General features: G+C 50.5%; 13 protein-coding genes across 13 annotated transcripts; 7 read left to right on the plus strand and 6 right to left on the minus strand.

Moving 5' to 3' along the window:
• Positions 1 to 329: 329 nt before the first annotated feature.
• eng2 (putative GPI anchored endo-1,3(4)-beta-glucanase) lies at positions 330 to 2,138 on the minus strand (the record flags this gene model as incomplete). Its single annotated transcript, XM_056914685.1, has 1 exon — positions 330 to 2,138. The coding sequence occupies one exon, from the start codon at positions 2,136 to 2,138 to the stop codon at positions 330 to 332; it is 1,809 nt and encodes a 602-aa protein (XP_056759439.1).
• Positions 2,139 to 2,624: 486 nt separating this feature from the next.
• Positions 2,625 to 2,930, plus strand: N7458_011304 (uncharacterized protein; the record flags this gene model as incomplete). Its single annotated transcript, XM_056914686.1, has 1 exon — positions 2,625 to 2,930. One exon carries the CDS (start codon positions 2,625 to 2,627, stop codon positions 2,928 to 2,930), a length of 306 nt encoding a protein of 101 aa, XP_056759440.1.
• Positions 2,931 to 4,990: 2,060 nt separating this feature from the next.
• Positions 4,991 to 5,446, minus strand: N7458_011305 (uncharacterized protein; the record flags this gene model as incomplete). The annotated part of the gene is made up of 2 exons (XM_056914687.1): positions 4,991 to 5,175; positions 5,245 to 5,446. 2 exons carry the CDS (start codon positions 5,444 to 5,446, stop codon positions 4,991 to 4,993), a joined length of 387 nt encoding a protein of 128 aa, XP_056759441.1.
• A 2,752-nt stretch (positions 5,447 to 8,198) lies between these two features.
• On the minus strand, positions 8,199 to 8,815 carry N7458_011306 (uncharacterized protein; the record flags this gene model as incomplete). The annotated part of the gene is made up of 2 exons (XM_056914688.1): positions 8,199 to 8,534; positions 8,591 to 8,815. The coding sequence occupies 2 exons, from the start codon at positions 8,813 to 8,815 to the stop codon at positions 8,199 to 8,201; spliced, it is 561 nt and encodes a 186-aa protein (XP_056759442.1).
• Positions 8,816 to 9,539: 724 nt separating this feature from the next.
• Positions 9,540 to 10,168, plus strand: N7458_011307 (uncharacterized protein; the record flags this gene model as incomplete). Its single annotated transcript, XM_056914689.1, has 2 exons — positions 9,540 to 9,559; positions 9,643 to 10,168. 2 exons carry the CDS (start codon positions 9,540 to 9,542, stop codon positions 10,166 to 10,168), a joined length of 546 nt encoding a protein of 181 aa, XP_056759443.1.
• Positions 10,169 to 11,022: 854 nt separating this feature from the next.
• Positions 11,023 to 11,747, plus strand: N7458_011308 (phosphoribulokinase/uridine kinase family protein; the record flags this gene model as incomplete). Its single annotated transcript, XM_056914690.1, has 2 exons — positions 11,023 to 11,332; positions 11,386 to 11,747. 2 exons carry the CDS (start codon positions 11,023 to 11,025, stop codon positions 11,745 to 11,747), a joined length of 672 nt encoding a protein of 223 aa, XP_056759444.1.
• Positions 11,748 to 13,041: 1,294 nt separating this feature from the next.
• N7458_011309 (translation initiation factor eIF-2B subunit family protein) lies at positions 13,042 to 14,680 on the plus strand (the record flags this gene model as incomplete). The annotated part of the gene is made up of 2 exons (XM_056914691.1): positions 13,042 to 13,175; positions 13,219 to 14,680. 2 exons carry the CDS (start codon positions 13,042 to 13,044, stop codon positions 14,678 to 14,680), a joined length of 1,596 nt encoding a protein of 531 aa, XP_056759445.1.
• A 216-nt stretch (positions 14,681 to 14,896) lies between these two features.
• N7458_011310 (alpha/beta fold hydrolase) lies at positions 14,897 to 15,877 on the plus strand (the record flags this gene model as incomplete). Its single annotated transcript, XM_056914692.1, has 1 exon — positions 14,897 to 15,877. One exon carries the CDS (start codon positions 14,897 to 14,899, stop codon positions 15,875 to 15,877), a length of 981 nt encoding a protein of 326 aa, XP_056759446.1.
• A 305-nt stretch (positions 15,878 to 16,182) lies between these two features.
• Positions 16,183 to 18,843, minus strand: N7458_011311 (putative kinesin family protein (KlpA); the record flags this gene model as incomplete). Its single annotated transcript, XM_056914693.1, has 3 exons — positions 16,183 to 16,359; positions 16,424 to 17,988; positions 18,042 to 18,843. 3 exons carry the CDS (start codon positions 18,841 to 18,843, stop codon positions 16,183 to 16,185), a joined length of 2,544 nt encoding a protein of 847 aa, XP_056759447.1.
• A 62-nt stretch (positions 18,844 to 18,905) lies between these two features.
• N7458_011312 (Kinesin-like protein klpA) lies at positions 18,906 to 19,176 on the minus strand (the record flags this gene model as incomplete). Its single annotated transcript, XM_056914694.1, has 2 exons — positions 18,906 to 19,097; positions 19,159 to 19,176. The coding sequence occupies 2 exons, from the start codon at positions 19,174 to 19,176 to the stop codon at positions 18,906 to 18,908; spliced, it is 210 nt and encodes a 69-aa protein (XP_056759448.1).
• A 614-nt stretch (positions 19,177 to 19,790) lies between these two features.
• Positions 19,791 to 22,066, plus strand: N7458_011313 (coronin; the record flags this gene model as incomplete). Its single annotated transcript, XM_056914695.1, has 8 exons — positions 19,791 to 19,901; positions 19,974 to 20,033; positions 20,111 to 20,253; positions 20,311 to 20,359; positions 20,412 to 20,515; positions 20,590 to 21,051; positions 21,108 to 21,822; positions 21,890 to 22,066. 8 exons carry the CDS (start codon positions 19,791 to 19,793, stop codon positions 22,064 to 22,066), a joined length of 1,821 nt encoding a protein of 606 aa, XP_056759449.1.
• A 1,056-nt stretch (positions 22,067 to 23,122) lies between these two features.
• N7458_011314 (MBL fold metallo-hydrolase) lies at positions 23,123 to 24,010 on the plus strand (the record flags this gene model as incomplete). Its single annotated transcript, XM_056914696.1, has 1 exon — positions 23,123 to 24,010. One exon carries the CDS (start codon positions 23,123 to 23,125, stop codon positions 24,008 to 24,010), a length of 888 nt encoding a protein of 295 aa, XP_056759450.1.
• Positions 24,011 to 24,293: 283 nt separating this feature from the next.
• On the minus strand, positions 24,294 to 25,259 carry N7458_011315 (sulfurtransferase; the record flags this gene model as incomplete). The annotated part of the gene is made up of 2 exons (XM_056914697.1): positions 24,294 to 25,029; positions 25,102 to 25,259. 2 exons carry the CDS (start codon positions 25,257 to 25,259, stop codon positions 24,294 to 24,296), a joined length of 894 nt encoding a protein of 297 aa, XP_056759451.1.
• Between the last annotated feature and the right edge of the window lie 74 nt (positions 25,260 to 25,333).

Here is a 25,333-nt window from a genome sequence, read left to right on the forward strand (position 1 = left end):
ATCTATCGTTTCGGTTTAGACTTTTGATACTTTTAGAGAATCCGAGGCTACCTATGGCCCTTAAAAATTCCATAATAAGAGGCGATGACCGCGTTCGTAAGAGATTATCGGGATAGGAAGATTGTTGGAGTTCAATTCGTGAATTCATAGAAGTTGCTAACTACCTTGTGTTATTCTAATAATAATCCAAAAGCTGCACAGCATCTATGGACGTAAAAAGGCCTATTGTACATGGCAACGAAAACAAAAAGGTAATATCAATATCCTCCAATTTGACCCCCAGAGGAGAAAATAACACGGACCAGACTACCAAAAGACAACGAAAGATTTTAAGCCATCAGGGCGAGCATAAATGCTGCGATGATTGCCGAGAATTTGACAGAGGCCCTCTCGGCAGCCCCTGTGAAAACGGGGCTGATAGCGCTACTGGTGCTTCCCTGGAAAGAGCTACCCGAGGCTGCAGAGGCGCCGGTAGTCACAACAATGGCAGCCGACTTGGTTTTCGAGGCATTGGATCTGAGGAGAGAGCTGGCTGGTGCGCTACTGGCCCCAGGGGCCAGGATGATGGTCGGCAGAACCCCCGACGCGGATGAGTTCTCGGGGACACCGCTTGATTCAGCATCAGCACCGATCGAATGGCTGAGGGTCTGGCTGCTGGCTGCCTGCGAGTTGGAAGCGGCAACGGGAGTAGCAACGGGAGTTGAAATGACATTGGTCTCGGCTACAGGCTGGGTTTGAACTTCTTTGACAGAGTTTGTAGCAGACGAAGGCTCGGATCTGGTAGACACTGCTGTTGCTGGAATGTTTCCAACGTTGGAGGTCTGAACGGACAAACCAGCAAGGGCCTTACTCTCAGCAGCTGCCGCAAAAGACGCAGAAGTCTCGGCGATGGGACAAATGGTAGTCGTGGAAGTAACAAACTCGGTCACATATCGCGTGGTGGATGTCTTCATGGTCTGGCTAGTGGCAGAGGAGACATCCCCACCCAGCTCGCCAACGGTGCCGGCGGTGACAGCAGCGGCGCTGGCTTCAGCTGAGGTAGAAGCAGCGGAGACCCGCGCAGTGTTGTCAGCTTGAGTAGCAGAAGCCTCGGTCCCAGCCTGTGTAGCAGGAGCTTGAGTAGAGCTGGTAGATTGCAAGGTAGAGACAACAGTCTTGGCGGCGACACCAGTCTGGTAAATCTTGACAGAGTTAATCTCCCAGTAGGTCTGCTCGAATGCAGTGGGGTTCTTGGCGACGTAGTTGATGCAGCTCTGCGAGGAGTCTGAGCCGGACATAGGGCACCCGGACTTGCCGTAAACACCACCAGCCCAGTCACCACAAAAAGTCACGTCAAACACGAATGATTGGGCCTTGAAGCTGGTGGCAACGTCACAGCCTTCCTCAACAAGAGCCATGGGAGTGCCAAATTGTGAAACATCGGGCGCGCCCTGGGTGATGGAAGTCGGGATGGACGCACGGGGGAAGAACCAGATTTTGACAAACTGCTCAGTCCACTGCATGGCATAGATACCACCACCCTGCTTGTTGAATGAAGTGCCGTAGCTACCATGCTGGCCCTCGATGACACAGCCGACAGTGCCCAGATCCTCGCCACAGCCAGTGGCATTAACAGCACCGGTCATACCCGTGTCCGTGATGCTGCAAGTACCAGCGGTATGCATAACAATTTCATTGTGGTCCTGCAGGTTGACACCCTCGATAATATCAATCTCACCATCTGCAGGCCAGTTCTTGCCCACGGACCAAAAGGCAGGCCAGCTACCACAAATACTGCCCGGCATGTGCGCAATGTCAGCAATCACCAAAGAGTGGTCGTAATAGTTCTTACTGCCGATGCGAACGGAGTCACGGCCTTTGCCAGTTGTGGATAGAGTTGTCGTGTGGTCAACACCGATATAAACACTGCCACCGTCATTGACCTTCACCAGGCCTGCACTCTCCGCGCTGCTCTTGTCGAGATATGTGACGAAACCATTGGTGGGATCAGACCCGGTATGAAAGTTGAAGTAGTCCAAGAAACTATCGCCATGCCAGTTCTCAACCAGTTGATAGTTCTCGGAAGCTGCCGCGACCGGCGAGGCGAGCAGAGCAAGGAACAGCGAACCAGCGCTGAGGGAAAGCGACGAGGAAAGCATACTTCCCGTCGAGTGGTAGAATAGATGTAAAGTCAAAGGATGTGCAAATGCCTTGGCCAATTGCTTGTTCGATACACACGCTATCGAGTGGCACAACAGCAGGTGAGCAAAAAGAACGAAAGGTAGCGAGAAAAGGGATATGGATATAAAAAGAAGCGAAAGACCTAGTCAAGTAGAGAAAGAATGATGAAAGAAAGAGAGACAATCTCAGATCGTCAACGAAAAGAATGAAGAAAGGAATGTGCGTTGAGCGCGTGGAGGTGGAGGTGGAGGGAAGCGCGAGGCAGCAGCATCCCAGGTATTTAGGGTCTTCGAGTGTTTGGCATTTCTTCCATCGTTGTCTTCGCTTGTCTGCCTCCAGGAGGCAGACACTCCACTTACAGGCTCTTTTTTTCAGGCACTTGCCTTCGCTCCACCAGTCACCGGCCAGAACGAGTTTGGATAATACCACCTCCTGGACGATAGCATTGTCCAGACTCGCCACGGATGGTCCAACGGGCATCAAGAAGCGGTCTCGGCCAGGGGGAGACGAATCCACCAGTATGCACGATCGACCATTCTTCGCTGTGGGTGGATCCCAGCGATCAAGATGAGATTGACAAGCCGCGCGGTGACTGGTTCAAGGGATGGCGGCTAAGTGGTGGGCTGGGGGTCAACTTGAAACACGAGTCGCTCGCCACAGATGCACTTCAAACCACCGGCGAAACAGAAGACCCCTCAGGGTTAAAAAGAGGAAGTGGTGTCCGACATGGCCGTCGCACCTTGGAGAAATGTCTCTGGGTCCATTTTTAATGGAGAGATGGGTTTGGTGTTCCTGCGTGGAAGGCATGACCTCTTTTCACATTCCTCATTCTCGCGGTCGTGTAGATGGTTGCATAGTGCGACCGAGCCGTTGATCTGGAGATGGCGGGCAATCCCTCGGGGAGAAAGCGAGTCGTGTTGCTGGAGAAATGGCCAACAAGCTGCTCGGATGAATAATGAATAATGAGGCCCTGGCTCTCACACTAAGACCAAGAAGAGGCTGACAGGAGTGGAGTGTAGTGGATGGTCGGTCATTGGATGAAGATACAAAAAGGAAAGAATAAAACCAAAGCCGAAATCAGTGGACGAGGGAACTTCCGCGGCGAGGCTTGGCAATGGAACTCCGCTATCAACCAAGAAGTCCTTTGACAGACTCGAGTTACTCTCGAGAGTCGAGAGTCTGCCAGTGGCAGTGCATACATACAGTACCTGGCATTGTATTCAAGATGCGTCCGCGTCTACCCTATGATGATGCTGCTTGGGAAAAGAGCGAGGAGATCGCCGATGGCTGGGCACAAGAACTTCTTGATCCCGAGGTCGTAGAACCCATTGGCAATTTTCTCGTCACACACTACCGTCCTGATGATCCGGTGATTTTTGATGTTCTAAGACAGAGATCCTTCAACAGTTTGTTCAAGACGGAGTACAAAAATTCGAGCGCTGCCATTATACGTTTCCCGCTGCCTGGAGCGGTGATGTTTCCCGAAGAAAAATTCCATGAGGAAGTGGCTGTATTTAACACGCCAGGATGCCCAATTGATCAACGTGGCATTCTTAATCCTAATACCAACAAGACAAAGCTACAGGACATCTACGGAGAGGCCGCAGGTGTTCTCCTCCAGCTTTCACAATCATCACTACCCCGAATAGGATCGCTAGACCAGGTTGATGGCTTTACCTGGAAGGTAGCATCTCGACCTTTATCCAGAGCCATGAACGATCTGATTCGTCTCAGATCCCTGCCACGGTCAAAGTTACCAAAAGACGCATTCGATACAGCTTCATCATAGTTTGAAACATTGGCTGAACTGCATTTACTCATCTTATTCTTGAACGAAATGATGCTATTCTTTCAGCCGAAGACTGTCGACGGAAATTCGTCGCTAGATACCTCTTCCGCAGACTTGTCCGAGAAAAGAAACTTCTTCACAGATGGGCGTCGTTTGAGAATGGTCCATTCAAGATCTGGTGTGACGATCTCCGACCGACCAGCTTTCTCATGGATGAGATGCGGAAACAAGTGGGTGTCGTTGACTGGGAATTCACATATGCCGCCCCAGTGGAGTTTTTCCACGCACCGCCTTGGTGGCTTCTAATCGAAAAGCCTGAATACTGGCCTCAAGGCTTGGATGATTGGTACATACAGTATGAACGGCGACTTCGGACTTTTCTCAAAGCACTGATATGTCGCGAAAATGACGATATCGAAAAGGGACGACTGTCGAGTGATCAGCGACTGTCAAGTCCGATGGAAGAAAGCTGGAGAAGTGGAGACTTTTGGGTGGCGTATGCCGCAATGAACAACTTTGCCTTTGACTCGATATATTGGCAAAAGATTGATCAGCGATTCTTCGGATCGTCTACCTGTCCAATAGAAGATGTGTGGAAACAAAGGCTTGGTCTCCTGATGCCCGGGGAACGAGCTGAAATGGAGAGATACGTGACTTTGAAAGTCAAAGAGATGGAGACCAGAATGCTTGCTTGGGATCCAGACGGTTACACTTTAGATTTTATGAACCATGGCCGGCTGAAAGCGGATATCAATCTTGATTAGTTATCAATCAATCTAGAAGCTAGCATTCAAATGGAGCAAATTACTCTACTGTATCCTGGAGCCTTTCATAGACCTGTCACAAAATCAGCTCTATCATGCAACCCGTTTGATGAATAATGTAGCTTGCCTGGCCAATTAGTTCCTATGTATGGATCCAATTTCCTATATACGTGTACCATATTCGTGTAGTACAAAATGCAGAATTATACACATGTCATGAATGGACTCGTTTAGTTTCAATCGACAAGTCACGCCGCTTTTTCTCCCCTCTCCTTTCTCATGTACCCTCTGTCAACTGCAAAGCCGACTCCCCCGTGATGCCATCACGGAGATAGATTGGTAAATCATCCTCATTAGGCCCTTCATCCTCGCATTTCTCCGAGCTGAAAGGCTTACTATGTCGCAACCGATCTTCCCCATTCAAAATAGTAGAAGGGTCCATTGCTGCTTTCTCATCTTGAGCTACAAAACAAAACAATTAGCCCACCATCAAGGCCACCGATAGTATTGACAATTCACAGTTGAACGTACCGAGTTGACCCCCAGTATCAGCATAATGCGAGACCATGGGATCCTCAATATCGAGACCATCACCCAGCACAGGATCCTCGGGAGCCTTACGCGCCCTCTTCCTTTCCTTCGTGAACGTCAAATCAACAACACTCTGAGGAAGAGGCGACTCGCTCTCGCGGTCATAGATAATCTCGACTTCCGTAACGAGCGGTGTATTCATGACGCCGATACTTAGCGGCTCAAAACTCCGAAATCCTCGGAAGTAAGGCAAGACCTACAAGCGCCTGGCAAACGAAGGTGGTGTGATGCGATGATGAGATGCCGGAAAACGGTCGCGCGGGATGCTGCGCCGGCGTTGGAGTATTTATACTCGAGGGCGCCCGGTGTCCTACTAGCCACCGGAGGCGAGATCTGACATCAACGAGGCTCGTTCATTTTGAGTGATCGGTGCTGCCGGACGATAAAACTAGTAATTGGCCATTCAGTCTCTTCCAAGATCCACGGTTCGTCTGGATACACGATGTAGCATAGACTACATATTAAGAGAGACTCGTCCCCTAAAGAGGTTTGTAGAATTTGTGTTTGTTGTGAGAATAAGCATAAACTTCCTGGGGTCTTGATCCACTTGATCGGACTTTATTGGCCTACGTATCAGGGTTCAACTACTTCCGAGGCCGTGTTTGGCTACCAAGCTGGGTAACTTTATCTGCCACGGGGTATCTCTTGCCACCGTGGAGGGATTTACCTCTATCTTACGGTAGCATGATGTCCCAGGTCCCAAGCTAAAAGCCGGAGCGCCACCCCGCAGCATATCGACATGCCTCCTCAAAAACAGAGAATGCTATAAACAAGAAAGTTTGAAGGTCAGCTTCAGGGACAACCTTATACTTATCAAGCTTAAACTTTAATTCTGCGAGATTATCTACCTATCAAAACAAACCAAGAAACCAATTCTGATATCACTATAGAAAGTGCATATAATCTGATGAGTTCAGATCTTTCTACTACAAAAGTGATTTTCATTATTGATACAGCTGCCACTATTTGTGCAGTATCTAAATTGGATTTGTTTGATAGTGTATATAATTTACCTAATCGATTTCTTACGAGAAGTCATCGCAGAGTGAGAGACTTTTTGGTGTATTCACCATAGATTCATTACTCAAAAATGAGTGATCTCTCATCAGGTTTTGTGCCTCTGTCATGGGTATATTATAGATAATTGGACTAATCGGTGTATAACAGATATCACCGTCAAGATCAATTGGATCAGTAGCCAATGGGCTAGTAGGCAGTAGGTTGCTAGCTGAGGTTTCTTGATTTTCAGCTTCTGCGGGGTAATCAGTCACATGACTAGTGACGTGGATTTCTTCCTCGTCAGATTGCTCATTCTCATTGAGCATTGCTGTGATCATCCTCTTTTGTTTATCAATCTTTTGATGATTTTGATTAGTTTTAGGCCTAATTGGCCAGGGCTTTCAATCAGCTGGCCTGCCGGAAGGATGCAGATACCAGCAATCAGATACTGTATGACTACGCATATGGCAATGCGTGCAGTATCTTCCTGAATTTGATAAATTTTTCCAGGGTTTTTTACTAATTCGACGTTTTTGATTAGCTTGATGATTTGATTGGTGCTTTACCTGATATTTAGGCTTGCGATTAGCCTGATATTTATGTTGATAATTGCTATGGCTATCAGCCATGAAGATTTGTTCGGTTGATTGAATATGACCGCGCGATTCGTCAATTAGATTGGCGAATAGCGATTCAATCGAATAGGAATCAGAATCTCTGCGAAGAGATTGAATGATGTTTTGTACAATTGGTGCATAAGTTTGATCGAGATTATTCAAGACCCATGCGAAGACGATTTGCTTAGGGAAATCGATTCCTAGGCTTGCCAGTTCGATTAGCAGGCGTCTTATCTCAGTGAGATAGTCATGCATGCTATCGAAATCGCCTAATTGGCTGTTGAATAGGCTTTTCAACACAAGGAATTCGGTGGTGAAGCCTTTCGGTCGATATTGAGTAGCTAAGGTGACCCATGCTTGGTAGGCCGATGTGGTATCTCCTAGCCAAAAGAGTGGGCCATCTTTGCATGATAGCTTGATGGATGATAGGGCGTCTCGATTTATCTGATCAATAGTTTTGAATTTATCAGATGGGATAACTAGCTCATTTTGACCTATCTCAGAGATAGTAGGGCTAGTAGATCTTGCAGGTCTGCGAGATCTTATTCTTTCTGACCAAATTGCAATATTTCTGCAATCAGGTGATCGTTGATTCGATGGTAGGGCGATCGCCTTTTCATAAGACCAGTGTTGATTAGGAATCTGATCTTGTTGGATAGTAGGCAGCTTTGTGTAATCATGTTGGATTGCATCAATTAGTCTCTCTTGATCAAGAATTGCCTTGATTCGGATAGACCAGGCAACATAGTTTCCTTCTCCTTTGAGAGGATCGATATTGTGTTTATTAATCATTTTGAGTTGAAGAGACTTCAACCATCCTATTCTACTAAACCAGTCTTGGAAGTGCTTAGAAGGATGGCCAGCTGAGGCCGAGTGACGTCAGATTGTCGAGAACTGTCTGAGAACACGTTGCCAGACCAGGGATCCCATCTCAATAGGAAGGTATTGAACTGCTGGACAAAAACGGTGGATCTTTTCCATGTGCAAGCCTTCCTAGCTGACCTTTTAGGTTATATTTGGATTGGGTTATTAGAACCGGGAAAACTGGCCCCAGTAAGTATAGACATCCCTTTTGGGAGTTGTTGACGGGGAATAGGCACCCATGGGCAGAATCCCGTCGCTTAGTGATCACTACCTCGCTCATTCGGTGATATCACGGGTGTCGAGACCCGATTTTTTGAAGATATTTCTTTTTAAATTCGATACGCCGTGTCCCCTCCAGCTTCAAGCAAGTCGTAAGTCATTCGATCTATAGATTCTCAGCAACTCATATAGAACCTAATCCAAGTGCGGAAGATCCTCAGGATCGGGCCATTTGCGAAATAGATCCTGTAGATAGTCCATGGGCGCGGCCATCAATCCCGCCACCGTCTGGTAAGGAGGATCCGGGAGATCGGGATGAGCCCGAGTCGGCGCAAACCACTTGGTACGGCCAAACGACCTGGCGAGACGCTTGCTCTCCTCGGCGGTGACGGCGCCTTCCAACTTGACAAGATCTTTGGTCTCTTCGACTTGCGCGTGGGAGGCCAAATCATCCATGAGGATTGTTAGAGTAGGGACGAAGCGCGGGTCGGAAGGTTTGAGATCTTGGAAGACTTGAAGTTTTTCTTTGATCTACCAGTAGTGAGGATGGTGTAGATTCTGAAAGATCCATGTAGGCCATGACTTACGATCTGATTCTGGCGCCGGTCCTGCGTGGCCTCTCCGGGGCCGAGATATTCGTCGAGCGCGGGGAAGAGAACTAGCTCCTCGCCCACGACGTGTCGGGCGAGACCCCAAGTCAACTGGTTCCGAAAGCGGGTCTGTTCGTCGGGGTCATCGCTGTTGACTAGGCGATCATAGTAGGCCTGTAACTCGCGATGGTCGGCGCTGATGACATCGGTAAGGCGATTCATCGTCAAAGCCAGAAGAAGAGAGTCGCGCAGATCATCTGATCAGGCGGTGGTGGATGGTTCTACTATTTCTTTATTTTTTTTATTGCTTTCTTCCTTTACTACACCCCTGCATGAATCTCAGATGGCAAATTGAAGTGACCATGACGTGCGCACAGCTGACTTGATTTCTTTGGAGTAGAAGTTCTCCGAGGAATCAAGTTCCGGTGCAACAAGCAACGGTTGGCGTCTGAGACGAGATCATCATCTGGCGCAGTCGGATGATCTGCGTCGGGTCCCTGCCAGGCTGCCAGGGGCCTGAGTACAGAACTGCCAGTCTCCCACCGTCCGGACAGCGCACTGGCAAACGAGTACTGCTGCGCGACTGACGACGATGGCCAAGTGGACCAAATGGCCAACGCATACCGTCCAGCGAGCGAATTTACGGATTGGTTGCCCTTCGTCTTGTGGGGGGTCTGAGAGCCCTTCGGATCTCATTGGCGTGGTTGGCGTGTGTGTGTGTGGACTGGACTTTTGGACAACCCCAAAAGCAACGCGGTCTGCTTGGATTTTTTGGAGGTCAAGTCTGATCCAAACTTCTCCGATCGGATCATTTCTCTGCCTTCGATTCTTTCCTTTTCTCTCTTTCTCCCGTCTGTCCTCCTCCATCCTCCCACGGTCCGTCCCATCCCTCATGGTCTCAAAAACCGCCGGTGTCGCGGCATCACCATTATATCCTGCCTGAACTATGACCAGCTCACTGCCAGGGTACGTAACCTGAATTATCCTCACCAGTGCAAGTTCCCAAGCTCAAGCACTAACCCAGAGGACCCCCTCAATTCCTCCAACAGAACCCCCACGCGACCCCAAAATGACTCGCTCGGCCGCCAGTCATCAGCGCATCTCCAGAACAAAGCAGCCGCCCAACCCAGATCCCAACCAAGGAGGGACGGAGCTGCGAGGGGTCTGGGGACTTGCCAGCCGCCTACGATCTCGCGGGGAATCTGCGCCCGCATCGCTCAGTGGCTGTGGCCCGGCGGGTGGGGTCCATCGTGCGAACCCACCAGCCTAAACACTAGCAACTCTGGAACGAGTTCCCAGCAATCAGCGTCACGCCCGCAGCTACACATCCAGCCCTACGCAAGCGCCTCGCTGGACTGCAAGGCATGTCGCGAGTGGAATGTGGTATGCGACCATGCCAGGCCGCAGTGCGAACACTGCTATGAGCAGCAGATCCTCTGCTTCTATGTCAATCCCGGCCAGAAGCCCAACCACAAAGCGCGGAGGCGAGTGGAAAATATAGCCGGGGAAGTGGCGACCATCTCGGAGGAGCGTGCCCATCCGATGCCTGATGTGCGAGCAACGGGGACAGATTGACGGGTTAGTCGTTGATATTGAAATAAAACATGTTCATCTTCAACGAGGATATGAAAGGACGAAAAATCTCGAAAATATTCTCCAGCTCCTGCCTGGGTCTTCTGATCCAAGTCACAACGAATCTGAGGTCTGTTATCTGTGGAGTATAGGAATTCGAGGGGGAAAAAGCGTGCATAATGTCTATCCAGCGTTGAAAACAAGGACCAGTTGGATTACCAGCACACTTATTATCAATGAGAAACAAAACACACCTTCTCTCTACTCATCTTGTTGAAATAGAAAAAAAAACCCCCAAATGTACTCCATCCCGCATTGTGAAAAGGACTCGGAGCAGAGTCGTCCTCGGTTGAGCGAGCCAACGACGGCGGTTAACCAGGAAGGCTTTCTCCGCCCTCACCGCCGGACCGCCCACTCCGCGATGCTGCTTGAACGACGGCGAAAGACTCGATTTGATCGTCTTCTCCATTGAGAAATCACGGACAACTGACCCGGTTCAGGCCCGGTGCAACGCCTCCGCAAATCTGAGAAGCGGAGCACTGTGACCCGATCCCGCTCCACTGCGCTGTACATAGCGACCATGATGCCCGGGACAGGAGGATGAGATCAATGAGCTCAACTTGGATCATCTTGAGTTGCATGTGGAAATTCGATTTTCGTTATAGTCCGTTGTCATTTGGCACCTTGCGTTGAGCGAACCTCCTCCTCGAAACCCGAGATTTAGATCCATATCTGGATTTTCACCTAACGAACTCTACGATATACACCCATCAACGTGAACAAGGTAGATATTTCTAAAATTATCCATGAAGATTAGCATCTCTTTTACTCTGCAATAAATTCTAACATTCATCTAGATGGACTCTGAATACAGCCGGCTGGCAGACACCATCCGCCAACAAGCCAGCAAACACTCGAAACCGCGCTATCTCGTGGCCATCGCCGGCGTCCCAGGCTCAGGCAAAACCACCACAGCCCAAGCAGTCGTCCAACAATTAAACAAAGACCCCAATATACACGCTGCCCTCCTCTCAATGGACGGCTTCCACCTGCCCCGGTCTGAACTAGACCAACTCCCCAACCCCAAAGAAGCACACATCCGCCGCGGCGCCCCTGGACCTTCGACGTGGCCCGCTTCGTGCAATTCATGCACGATCTACGAACCTGGTCCGACAAAACCCCACTAACAACACCCTCTTCAACACCCTGGTCCCCCTCAGAAATCATCTCCGCCCCCGCATTCGACCACAAAACCAAAGACCCAGTCGAAAACGGGATATCCATCACGCCAGACGCAAGAATCATCATCGTCGAGGGCAACTATCTCCTCCTCGACGAGCCCGGGTGGCGCGATCTTGCGAATTTAGTGGACTACCGGGTCTTTGTGGACACGGATTTACAGGAGGCGAGGGAGCGCACGGCGAAGAGACATGTTCTTGCTGGGATTGAGAAGACGTTGGAGGATGGGTATCGGCGGGTTGATAGTAATGATTATTTGAATGGAGTGTCAATTCGGGAGAAGCTGATAGGGCCGGATTTAGTGGTTAAGAGTGTTAGTGTGAATATTAACGGGGCTGGTTAGTGATCAATCTTGATATAAGTTATAATTTCGACGGCAGTGGAGAGCGGCTGGTATTGGGGCTCGTTCGTTGAAAGGAAGACCAGGTTATTCCTTGATTTCCCGTTTATGGAACACATCTACATTTGTTAGATCATGCACGATGTATTGAGATGATGAGGTTAAATAGGACTCACTAGGGATCTCAGGCATCCAACTCACTCGAGCCTTGCAAAAGAATTCACCCTTCGGCGGTAACGCCCCTGGATCATCGAGGGATCCAACGCAGATATACCGGAATTGATCCTTCGCATTCTCCTATCTCCCCTGTCAACAAGAATCCCAGAAGTCCATTTCCGAAAAGGTATTTTACCCCAAACTCAAGAATAAAACTACCGCAGGTATCGCAGAAATGTCGATAAATGGTGGCCCCAGACCCATTGTCACCGGCATGTTCCTTTGGTTGTCCCTTAGTCAAATGGAATGCATCTTTGGGGACCTTGGCTGTAAGACCATAATTCGTTCCAAATGCTTTCTATTCATTGGAAGATGTCCCCATGTAATTAGAACATATTCTCGGTGCTTGTGCCACACTGGAGTTGGACGTACTTTGCAGTTTCGGCAGTGACAGAGGGTTGTGCGTGCATCCTCTGCGGACTCCAACCTTAACTCGTATTCGATTTTGCGACAAAAACAGGACCCAGTATAGACTGGCATATTGACTTCCTGGAATTGAGTTGAATACTTTGATTATGCCGGACTTGGTTTGTCTGGAAAACAATGGTGCTCCGTTGAGGATCTCTATATAGATCTTGTCAAAGAGGTAGAGAATACATGACGTCATTTGTACTTTGACTCCTGAAGGCGGCAAAATGAATAGATATCGTGGATCCTTGTCAGGAGAAAACAGGATTAGAGGTTAGGAGAACAGGACCATGGGTCGCATATTTGGTCGAACTAGGCCATATGTTGAATTGTTAAGATTTTATCTTGCTCTAGGTACTGCAAGGACGACCATTCCAGCTGTGCAACATGAAGATACTATCTCCGCACAAGGAAATCTAAAGATCTGATAACCATGCTATCGACATGGTATATAAGAGCCAATACGTCGGATTTAGTTCAAAATGTCAATATATGCGAGGGCCTTCATCTTAACAGACCATCCCCGAGGAGAATCGCCGCTACCCCGCGGTGATGCGATTATGACACGGTACTCCCGTCACTCTCCCAAACTTTCTTTTCTCCCAAGATTTATGATCGCCAACTCAAATCGCACCTCTTCGTCCGAACTAGTGTCCTCAATACAAACCATATCATGTCAGACCAGCAGTCAGAGGACCATACAGGGCTGCAGCAAAGACCAGTTGTCTCTTCATTTATCTTCTCCTCAGCAAATGGGGAGCTCCGGGTTGCCTTGTTTAAGCGCAGTGAGAAAGTTAGAACTTATCAGTAAGTACTGTCATTCGTGTCAGATCTCCATATCCATTATCAGGAAAATGCCTGACTGGCAAAGGCAGCATCTAGCCCCCATCTCAGGGAGTATAGACCACCCAGAATCGCCCGTCGCGGCCGCCTGGCGCGAGATTAACGAAGAAACAAGTTTAACACCACGAGATATCGAGCTGTGGCGCCAAGGCAAACTATACAGCTTTAGTGACCCATCAATCGGACGCCAATGGACCATCTATCCATTTGCATTCCGACTCAAAGGTCCCGACGAGGGTGGCAGAGGCGAAACAGCCATCAAGATCGACTGGGAACATGAAGCATGGCACTGGTATGATCCGTTGAAAGTAGTAGATGATGAAAACTTCGGGGGCGTGCCTCGTCTAGCAGAGAGCCTGCGGCGGGTCTACTTTGAAATGGACATGAACGACAAAGCCAGCGGCGCACTACGATCGGGCCTCGACCAGCTTAAAGCAGATCACTCTAGTGGATCTCATGAACTGACAACAATTGCCTTAAAGGCTTTCCGAGATGTTCTCGTTCATTTAAAGGACGACCCAAATTGGTGGGAGACTACGCGGATGGCTGCGTGGCATCTGTGGAAGAATGGCCGCGAAAGCATGGGGTCTGCGACTTTGAATGCGTTTCTCGAGGTCCTGGCTGATATCGATGATATCAACAAGACCAAATCTGAAATTCAATGGGATCGCATTCTCACCGTGTTAGACCACCATTTGGAGCGCCGACGAGAGACAGCTTCACACATCAAAGAAACATTCAATGCCTATTTACACTCGACCTTTCTCCCTCGCATCCAATCTCAAGTGAAGAACAAGATTACTCTTCTCACTCTATCAGCCAGCTCAACTATCCGAGACAGTATCCTGGACGCCTTTAAATCGCTACCCGTGTCCCACTTAGATCTACGCATACTCGAATCTCGACCTCTCTTCGAAGGAGCAAGCATGGCCTCTTCACTGCTATCGGAATTCGAAATCAAGTTTCCCCCTCCATCTGGTCAGCACCTGCAGATAAGCATTTACACCGACGCTTCAGCTGCGCTTGCTGCTAGAGACGTGGACTTTGTTCTGCTAGGTGCAGATCGCATTTCCAGCTCAGGATCAGTCATCAACAAAACTGGATCTCTTCCAGCTGTTCTATCTACAAAACACATTAGCCCAGAAGCACGGGTTCTTGTCTTTAGTGGACTGGAGAAAGTCGCAGAGCCTGGTGCTGATGATGACCACGAACCCGAGGAAAACGATCCAATGGAGGTTATCAGCCCCTGGGTGGACAGCGGCATCAAGGGTGTGAATAAACTAATTGGAGGGACAAATAATGAGACATCCAATTGCGTGGTAGAAGTGAAGAATGTCTACTTTGAATGGGTGGATGCTAACATGGTCGATGCTTTCATTACTGAGGAGGGAGCTCTGGGTGCGACCCAAATCCGCAGTAAAGCACAAGAAGTGAAGCGACAGGTGGACAAATACTTCAGCTCTTTATAACAAGATAATAAAGAAATGTAAAATGTACCAACTCAATTATCGGCATCCATGGCGCGCATGTTTTACAAACAGTAAGACGCACAGAAACCAACTTCCTCTAGCCGTCAAGGCCGTGACAGATACCTACCATATCCTTTCTTGCTTTCTTCTCTGCGCAACTTCTTCTCTCTTCTTTACACTCAACCCACATTCAGCTTCTCAATCAAGCTCCCCACTATGTCAAACAACAGCTTCGATCCGGGAATCCACCGGTTCATGTCACCAGACACAGGCCTGGTACTCGAATATATCGTCCGCCGCCCCGCTGGAGTCAGCACCGACGAAGCTCGCCGCAACTTCATCCTGGCCCAGTGTCCTGGCTGGGGTCTCGGCTCTGGCTACCTCCAACGCGGCCTCTCCGATCTATGGGCACCCTCACCAGATGGTAACTCTACCACGGAGCCAACCGTTTACACCGTCATATTCCTCCATCCCCGCGGCACAGGAGGATCCTCCCAACCCCTCTGGACCCGCAAAATGAGCACCATGCCAGACATGAGTTTCGACATCGAAGATCTCCGCAAACACCTCGGGGTGGAACGCTTCCCCGTGATACTAGGCCATTCCAACGGTGGCGCAATCGCACTCGGCTACGCAGAACTCTTCCCAGACCGAGTCCAGAAACTAATCCTAATCGACCACCAAATCATCGGCATGCAAGACCGCAAAACAGACAAATTACTCGCAACAAAAGATAACCCCGCGTACCGCGGGGCATGGGATAACCTCGTGAACCGCCGCGCCGACACAGACGACGAACTCACGGCATCGGTGAATTCGATCTGGCCTCTGTATTTCCACGACCCTGCAAAGTACACGGATGAACTGTTGCATGCTATCGGAGACCAGAAAATGTCGGTGTGGACGTATCGCTGGCAGGCACATTGTGACCGGAATCTTGCGAATCCGACGCAGATGGCGGATGGTCTGAAGTATGTGCGGGCTAAGACGCTGGTGATCTTCGGGCAAGAAGACTTGATCATTGGCTTGAAGATTGCCGTGCGTACGATGGAGATCTCTGGTGCGGAAATGATTACCTACAAGGAATGTGGGCACTTTCCGTGGATTGAGCAAAAGGAGTTTACTTTGAGGGATATCCGGCGATTCATTGAAGGTAGCAAGAGCAGAGCGCAGAAGGACAGCTCTACACTCAACTAATCCAGAAGATAAGTGCTAAGGAGTTGGCATCAATGATACTAGTAAATGTGCAGAATAATCAGATTCATCATGTCCGTACAAAACAAGAGTAAATGACACGCCAAAGTAGGGTTGATGGTCAATCATCCACAGACCCCGAGACCTCCAACACGAAAACAACATGGGAAAGAGAGAAAAAAAAGAAGTTTCATGACCCCAAACACCGAGGCAGACAGAGGACAGGATCATTAAAGACCTCTGCCTCCATAAAGAAAGAAACACGCACACAGGTATATGCAAAGAACAAAACAGAGGTATCATCATATTCAAGAGTCGCGGACACGCGCCTGGCGCTTTGCAGTGCCGATGTGAGTGTTATGCACCTTCGTGGCAAACTTCAAGCTTGTCAAGGTTTCGGACAGGTGTGCCTGTAGCGGGCTGACCATGACGAACATGAGCGTCTTGGAGTTGCCACCAAGGGAAAATTGGAGGAGATAGGTCAACTAGAGATGGGTTAGTATACACAAGAATGAATGTGGCGGGTTAATAGTTTCGGATGAAACGAACCTTGCTGTTGCGGTACGGAATATGTCCACCATCTTTGCCCTGGCCAAGAGCAGCAATAACATCGCCGAGCGAGCTGAGACTGCGGTTGATATTTTGGGTCTCCTTGAGGCGCTCTCCTGTGGCACCACTATGGCTGAGGCGTTCACTTCCAGCCAGATCAACCAAGTTGAGAGTGCCCTCGCTGCGCTCTCCAGTGATATGGTTTTCGCCGATCAGCTTCAGGATGAACACAGAGTGTGACCGCGAAGAGCGCTCGTTAGCCTTGGTGGCCGCCACGGAGCGGTTTGCGGCCGCACTTGTGAGAATAGACTCAACCATCTCCGGCGAGTCCAGCCGGACGGTGGTGATATCAGTGATGGTGGTCTTGCCCCGCTGCATGTCATGACGGATTTCATGCTTCTTCTTGTCGAGTTCATCCGGGTTGCCGAGAAGGTCGTTCAGATTCTCGTTGTAGACCTCAACGAAATTACCCTCCATCGAGTATCGCCAGCCCTTCTCCTCCAGACTTTGAGCCGTCTCGTATATCTGGTGCACGGCAAGCGGAATCATACCGTCCTGAGAGGACATGGTGTGGGTCTTACCACTACCAGTTTGACCGTAACAGAAGATGCACACGTTGTAGCCATCCAATGCACTCTGGACTAATTGGCTGATCTCATCAAAGACCTCGCCGTTATTCGTCGATGGACCAAACACCCGATCAAAGGCAAAATTGTTGTTCTTGCGCGAGACGGTGCCCAGACTACTTCTTTCTTCAGGGCCCATGACATTAATCTCCTTGGCCTCTTCCGACTCGTCGGGGTACTGCATCGGAGCAATGGCAGAGGGTGGTTCACTGTTGAGAGCTGGTCGGACACGACAGAAGACACGAATGTTGCCTTTGAGTTCCTGTACTTGATTGTGGAGTTTTCGGCGTAGCGTCTCTTCCCTGCGCAGTTTCTCCTTGGTTGCCTCGGTCTCAGCTAGAGCATCCATCATCGCCTGGTTGCATTGCTCAAAGGCTTGGGATTGTTCTTCTCGGCCTCCCTCCAAGAACTCGATACGGGCCTTCAAAGCTCGGATCGTTGATTCCAAGGTGACACTATTGGTGCTGGCGGTGTCCAAGTTATGTCGAAGGTCATGGGTCATTTTTCGTTCGCGTTCCAATTCGGCTTTCATGGCCTGAATCTGGGCCAGTGCAGCGTTAATTTCACGAGTCTTGTTGTCCAACTCAATTTCGGATTTCTGAATATCCAAGGCAGATTGCGAGGTCAGTTGGCCGAGTTCTCGTACTCGTGCGGCCTTTTCGTCCGCAATTTCGCTTTCGAATTTTCTTTTCAGGCTTCGAATATCATCCTGGTGACGAGTGTTTAATGCTTCGACCTCTTTCTTGCTCTCTTGTCGGATTGATTCCATCTCTATTCGCTGACGTCGGTCCAGGTCGTCCATGGCGATCTCCTGGTCCCGCAGGGCCTCTTTCAATGAGTTCTCTGCTGCGCTTAATTGTTGGTTCAGTGAATCCATCTCGACCCGCAGTTTCATATTAGTCTGGTTTAGTCCATCTCTAGAAGCCTCAAGCTCGTAGACTAAGTTTGTTGTTAGCACTGGTGGTGTCACAAACAATGATCGGCTCACTCACTTCTGGCCTTGTACACCTCCACGGCTTCTTTCAGGCCTTGGCTTTCCTGTCCAGACTGATTGACGCGAGAGAAGACACGGGCCATGATCTCCTCCATGGTCTTTTCTTTCATTTCCTGATCCCACTCGGAATCTAATGGACGGTTAAAATTTGTTACTGTGGATTCTTTTGAAAGGAACAACGGGATGGGAGCCCTTTTGGAGGACTTTCTCAGGGGGGAACCGGAAGGTGGCTGAACGGGCTTGGATGGGGTAAAAATGGGAAATTTGGACCGCTGGCCAGGTCTCGCTGGTGTAGATTCCATGGGACCAGCATCGCTTGATTTTCCACGGGTATGTAGGGAAGAAGGAATAGGAGTGACGGCTACCTGCATATTTATCCTTGGGGCCTCCACCGCCGAGGGATTGTTGTCCACGCCAGAGGTTGACACTGAACGAAATCCATCGAGGCGTGAGGTATGCAGGCGCGAATCCAAGGGTCCAATGGGGCAGGAGGAACTGCAAGACTGGGAGAAAATAGACAATGGCATACCCTTGCGTTTTCCTAGTACACTTCCTGCATTGTCATCGGCGTGGTGATCCAACGAAGTAGCGGGTCGCGACATTGACGTCGAAGATCCGTGGAGTTTGCGAGTACCGAAGGATGTCTGGGGACGGGACAGCGCGGACGCAGGACGCGAGCCATAGCTCATGGTGTTCGAGAAGGCACCGGTCGTTGGTCGAGAGGTAGTCGAACCGGGTCGCGACGCCGTGGAAGAGGTGTAGGAGTTGCCGCGAGCGTGCGCCTTGGGTGCGCCGACCATCGAGCGGGTGAGGGGCGGTTGTCTCTTCGTTTCGGCGGTGCTGGGAGGCTTTGTTCGGGTCGCTATATTGCAATGTTAGTGGGTCGCGCATCGACGGTCTTGGAAAGCGCCGATTGAACTGTACGGGAAACAGCTTTGTTGGCGATGGTACCCGGCGGCAGGATACCAGACATGCCAGACCGAGCATTTGTTGTCGCAGAATTCATCTCTCGAAGGCCAGCCTGGGGGATGCGCGAGCGAGTCGACGCTCGAGGCTGGATCTCCAGGGCCAGTCAGTAAACAGAGTTGCGACGAGATGTGGGCGGGGCTGATTACCATGTTCTCGTCGTCCATCGTGCGGTTGGTAGCTCGCCAGGTCGCCGGCGAAGAAAGTATCCGGGCAAGAAGGGAAAACTCTCGTCCAGCCACGATCTCTGCTGTCAATTGTTAAGTTGGGCGGTCCAAGGTGCGGGTGGAAAAGGTGAGCATGCCAACGGAGAGTATGACGCTCCGGTTTCTGGAGAGACGGCCCGTAAACAAACGCTGAGTCAGCCGATTGGTTGTTTCTATTTTGGGACTAGCCAGACATGGACGGAGTCACGTGAGTCCTGGTATTACGACCAGGGGGATACCGATACCGCACGTGAGCCCATTGGGATGAAAGAAAGGTGGTGTCCTGGAAGAGAAGACCTTTCAACTGACTCAATTGCAGGTTCTACTTCAAGATTCTCCAATTGCGTCCGAAAAAGTGCCAAAAGTGACGACATCCCATTGTCTTCCTGTCGGTGTCAGCCATTTGAAGCATCGCAAGCGCGGACTCCACTCGGCCCGCTCGAAACACCCCCCAAGGCCCCAGTTCCCGCATTCCCTGGTTGTTCGCGGGCAAATTGGCTGGGTCTTCCTTCTCAACCTTCACTCCCTAGCTCTTTGTCCTCCATTTCTGTGTCTCACGGCCCTCGGCATCGATCATGTCCGGCCGGTTTGTGCGCTCCTCAAAGTATCGTGAGTATCCTGTGATCGGCATCGTGATAGCTTCCCCGCTGACCGTTGGGAAACCTGGCAAGGCCACGTCTTCGGGCGTTCGACGAGAAAGGTACTGCTTGAAACCCCAAATCTATCGACCATGACTATCGCATTGACACCGATTGCAGGAGCAATGCTACGATAACCTTCGAGTCTCGCGAAATGCGTGGGATACCAACCTGATCAAGGTGCGTGCCTCTCGTCCTATCCCACCGCCCCTGACCTCTCGCAGCAACAGCCCCCGATCTGACACGTTACAAACTAGGTCAACCCGAAGCACCTTGCCGTCAATTGGGAAGCCGGTGGTGGTGGAGCTTTCGCCGTTATCCCTCTTGAGGAGCGAGGCAAGCTTCCCGAGCGCATCCCTCTGTTCCGTGGCCACACCGCAGTGGTTCTCGACACCGATTGGTAAGGGATATGCATACAGGGAATTGAGCTCATACCCTGACTATCTTCATTCTCCAGGAATCCCTTCGATGATGATTTGATTGCCTCGGGTTCCGACGACGGAAAGGTATTTTGTCTTGAGACAAGCATGGGGCGAATTAGAACTGACGCGATGCTAGGTCTTCCTCTGGCGGGTTCCGGAGAACTTCACTGTCCGTCCCGACGCCGAAGCGGATGACATTCAGGACATTTCCCCTGTTGGAAAGCTCGCCGGCCACCCCAAGTACGGAATCTCCGCCCCCTCCCCAGTTTGCGACATTAAGGCGCAGTACTAATACTTTATTTTCCCCCCTGCAGGAAGGTCGGCCACGTGCTCTTCAACCCCGCGGCGGAAAACGTGCTGGCAACGGCCTCGGGAGACTACACTGTGAAGATTTGGGATATTGAGGCAGGTGCGGCCAAGCTCACCCTGAACGTTGGTGATATTGTCCAGTCCCAGGCGTGGAGCGCCAATGGCTCCCTGCTGGTCACCACCTCCCGCGACAAGAAGCTGCGCATTTGGGATGTCCGTCAGGAACGGCCCGCGCATGAGACCAATGGACACACTGGAGCCAAGAACAGTCGTACCGTCTGGCTGGGCGAGCGCGACCGGATCGCGACCACCGGTTTCTCCAAGATGAGTGACCGCCAGCTGGCGCTCTGGGATATTCGTGCTGTTCGGGAACCCATCAACGGCTTCAAGACCCTGGATTCGATCTCTGGCGTTTGCATGCCCTTCTGGGATGAGGGTACCAGCTGCCTTTACCTGGCTGGACGAGGGTGAGAAAATACTGGTATGCGCGTGCTTTTATACGTTTGCTGACGTTTATCTACAGTGACGGAAACATTCGTTACTTCGAACTGGAAAACGACAAGTTCGAGTTCCTGTCCGAGTACAAGTCCGCCGACCCCCAGCGTGGTATTGCATTCATGCCTAAGCGCGGTGTCAACATGCACGAGAACGAGGTGACCCGCGCCTTCAAGACTGTCAACGACAGCTACGTCGAGCCCGTCTCTTTCATCGTCCCTCGTCGGTCGGAGAACTTCCAGGATGATATCTACCCACCTACCTTCGGTCTGACCCCCGCTATGAACCCCTCCGAGTGGTTCGCTGGTAAGGAGGCTATCCCTCCGAAGATTTCCATGGCCAGCCTCTTCGATGGTGAAGGCATGAAGGAGATTTCTGGCGTTCAGGAGAAACCTACCGGTACTATGGATGCCCCTGCCCCTAAGCCTGCGGAGCCCGAGCCCGTTGTCCCCAAGGCCGCTCCCAAGGCTACTCCAGAGCCTGCGCGTGAACCTTCCCCGGTTGCTCGGCCTGCCCCGTCCATGAAGGAGCAGGGTGCCTCTATGGCTGCCATGGTTTCGAAGTTTGCCGATGACGAGGAAGTTGAGGAGCCTGTGGACGATGACTCCAGCTTTGAGGAGGTTCCCAAGCCCGTCGAGCGCCCCGCTCGCTCGGCTGTCGCCGAGTCGTCTTCTCCACGAGTCAGCAGCCCTCTGCGACCAAAGGAGCCCGAGCCTGAGGTGAAGCCCCAATCTCCTGCTGATGTAAGTGAACGCTTTCCCCCTAATATCTCTCGCGTAACATGTCGTGTATTAATCACTAAATTTTTAGACCGCTTCCCCATCCTCGCCCGTTGTCGAATCTAGCGTCCCCGCCACTGCTGTCCACAAGGACATCGAAGAGATCAAGAACCTGATCGCTCAGCAGACCAAGATCATCGCAGACCAGGCCTCGCAGATGCAGAAGCTGACCTCCGAGGTTGAAGCACTGAAGAGCAAGCTGAACTAAAGCCGGTAGATTGTGAAGTGTGACTTAATGTGTGCAATTATGGAGTCCGTAATGTCCATTTAGTGCTTAGATAGTGAAAGTCGTTGTGTGCCTCGATGAACATACATGCATATGGACATCTGTGGTGTCTCGGTGGATATGAGTGGGATGGTTGGATGCGCTACGGCCTGTGGATAGGTAGTCTTGTTCTTTTAGCGGATTTGTCAATACATCGGTTGCCAAAAGCGTATCTTCTTAGACGGAGTCTACTGTTTGGACAGTTAAGATTAACGGACTTCAACCTTCCTGCTGAGGCATGTTGGGTAGATGGTTGGAGGTTGGCCCATAAGCGTTCTAGACCGTTGGATATATATTGGTGCATCTTTCTAGATCTATCCAGAGAATTAAGCCACAAGAAGTCTGTTCGCTGCGGCACATTATACACCAAACGAACCCTCGTTCCCGTTGCAAAAGCGTAGCTAGTTCCATGGTTCCATGGACCCGAAGCCCTAGAAACGATCTTGATCTAGACCACCTCTACAGGATCTGGCCTTTGTATGGACAAGCCGTTCTTTGGTCTGGGGATTTCACGTGACTCACTACGGCGTTTTGGTCACGTGTTGACGAGGTCTAGACCTGACAGTTTTTCAGGATCCAAAGAGATTCTTCATCAGCACTTGCATAGTTGCTAACGATGCTATTACTCAGTAAATCACCGTTCTTGTGATTCCATGTTCCTATGTTTATTCTTGGGTCGGCGATCCGGGCACTACGGGGACCAGCATTCAATTCGGGCTCTCGGCCAGCCTTTTGGTCCCCACAACCCGCGTTAAGATTCCATGCTCTAATGACGCAGGAGCCCGATGGCAAAGCTGAGCATACACAAACTCCGGGGGTGTGCCCGGGATGGATGGGCGACCAAAGGGCTGGATCGCCATATGATGTTTCGCGAATCACCTTGAATAACCGCGATTCAGATATAAAGCCTAGCGTTGTACAAGGGAATTTGAATTATTGGCTTTCCTCTCCGTAAATCAAGAATCTCATCTTGAGCTATTCTCGCCACTCACTTCAAACATGGAGCCAGTTGTACATACAGTTTTCGAGAAGCAGACAGGAACATGGCAGTATATCGTGGCCTGCCCGGATACTCGCCAAGCAGCCATCATCGACCCCGTGCTAAACTTGAATCTATCCGAATTCAAAATCACAACCACCTCTGCCGATGAGCTTCTCGCCATCGCAGAGACCAACAACTACACCATCACCCGTCTCCTCGAGACACACGCCCATGCAGATCATCTCACAGCTGCATTCTACCTCCAACAGCGCCTCCTAGCCAAAGGTCAACCCAAAGCCCCTATCAGCACGGGCCGGCGCATTCGACAAGTCCAGGAAACCTTCGCTGCAACGTACAATGTCCCCAAGGCGGAATTAGAGTGCGCCTTCGACCACCTCTTCGACGACGATGAGACATTCAGCGTTGGTGATATCACAGCCCATGCCCTACACTTGCCAGGCCACACGCCCGATCACAGCGGGTACAAGATCGGCAGGAACGTCTTCACGGGAGACTCCATCTTTAATCCAGACGTCGGCAGTGCCCGCTGCGATTTCCCAAATGGCGACGCAAAAGCCTTGTTCAACTCCATGCAGAAGTTACTTGCGCTGCCATCAGACTACAAGCTATACACGGGCCACGACTATCCCCCTGCGGAATCAGGCCGTGCGCCCTTGCCGTTCGTGACGGTGGCAGATCAACTGGCAAGCAACAAGCATGTCAAGCAAGGAACCACCGAAGCCGAGTTTGTGGACTGGCGACGAAAGCGCGACTCGAGTTTGAATGAACCGCGGCTTTTGCATCCGGCGTTGCAGGTCAATATCCGTGGAGGTCGCCTACCTGCTAGTCCCGATGGAAGTCAGAGAACCTTTCTTCAGGTACCCTTTCACATCCCTCAGTTTTGATGAGATGCAGCAAAATCACCCCAGGCCGAGGATTTAGTTTAGCAGATCAAAAGTGAATGAATGATCAATGCAAGTGTTGATAGTACCCCTGTGCAGCAGAGATTGCATAATCAAAATTGTTACTTGTATCCGTTATCATACTTGATCTTTGCTTAGAATCGTGAACTTTAGATAGGCATTGTCTAAAGACGCTTACTTTACTGAGGCTTAAGCTTGTATTCAATTCAACTATATACATTCCCTCCTACTCGCTGGGGCACTTCACGCGAACCCCCGAAGCACATCACTCAGTCACCATCATACCCTCCTTATCAGCCCTCTTAATCCACTCACTCCAACTCCCATCATAAAGCCTCGTCTTAATATCAAAACCACACGCACTCAACGCCAAATCCAACCCCGACGCCGTAACACCCGTGTTACAATATAACACAGTCGGCACATCCTGCTTCACGCCAGCCTTCCCAAAAAGCTTCGCCAGCTCCGCCGGCGGTAGTACCTTTTTATCTGATCCCAACAAAGAAGCGAAAGGCACATTGATAGCGGACGGGATATGGCCCACCGGCAGGGCCGATGGCTCGGTATCGGGGGCCCCAGAGAAACGGGCACTGGGTCTGGAATCGATGATTTGGACATCCGTTTGGTCCGGGTCTGCGATGATATCGCGTAGTTCTTCAAAGGAAATGACATGTTTCGAGTCAGACACAGCCTGCTCAGGATATGTCTCCTCCGTCGTAGCGCTAGCAGGCATTGACACCTTACCCGTTACAACGGGGAATCCCTCTTCAGCGTAACGAGGAAAAGTATTCAAAACGTGAACGGCTTTATGCCCGAAATACTGACACGTCCATGCAACGCGCGGAGAAGAGTAGAATCCCGGTTCCATCGGGTCATAGATGACGAGGACGTCGCTGGGAGTGATTTGGAGTTCTGTCATGTATTTGGCGAATTGGGATGGGGTGGGCAGCATCATTGGATACTTGGAGTTGGTATCTCTGATGATATCCATGTTGAAGAATCTGGCTTGGATATTAGACACGAATTATCATACTTCCAGAAGGGGTATGATGGTAGATCAATTAATATCGTACATAGAACCAGGTATATGTTGAGACTCAAAGGATTGCATAGACGAGGTTCTCCCCGCAACAAGCGGAATCACCCGAAAAGCGCTTGAAGAGCCCGACAAGGTATTGTGCAATTCGGCTGGTGAGACGAACAATGACGAGAATGGGGATGAGGTAGACATGGTGGATGTTCTGATGCGTGTATAGTGCCTGAGCATGTTATTTGCACGAATACGGTGGATATATAGTTCTTCAA

Source organism: Penicillium daleae (genome assembly GCF_028827525.1).
Source record: "Penicillium daleae strain IBT 16125 chromosome Unknown utg000009l_segment0_segment0, whole genome shotgun sequence".
Taxonomy (NCBI): Eukaryota; Fungi; Ascomycota; class Eurotiomycetes; order Eurotiales; family Aspergillaceae; genus Penicillium; species Penicillium daleae.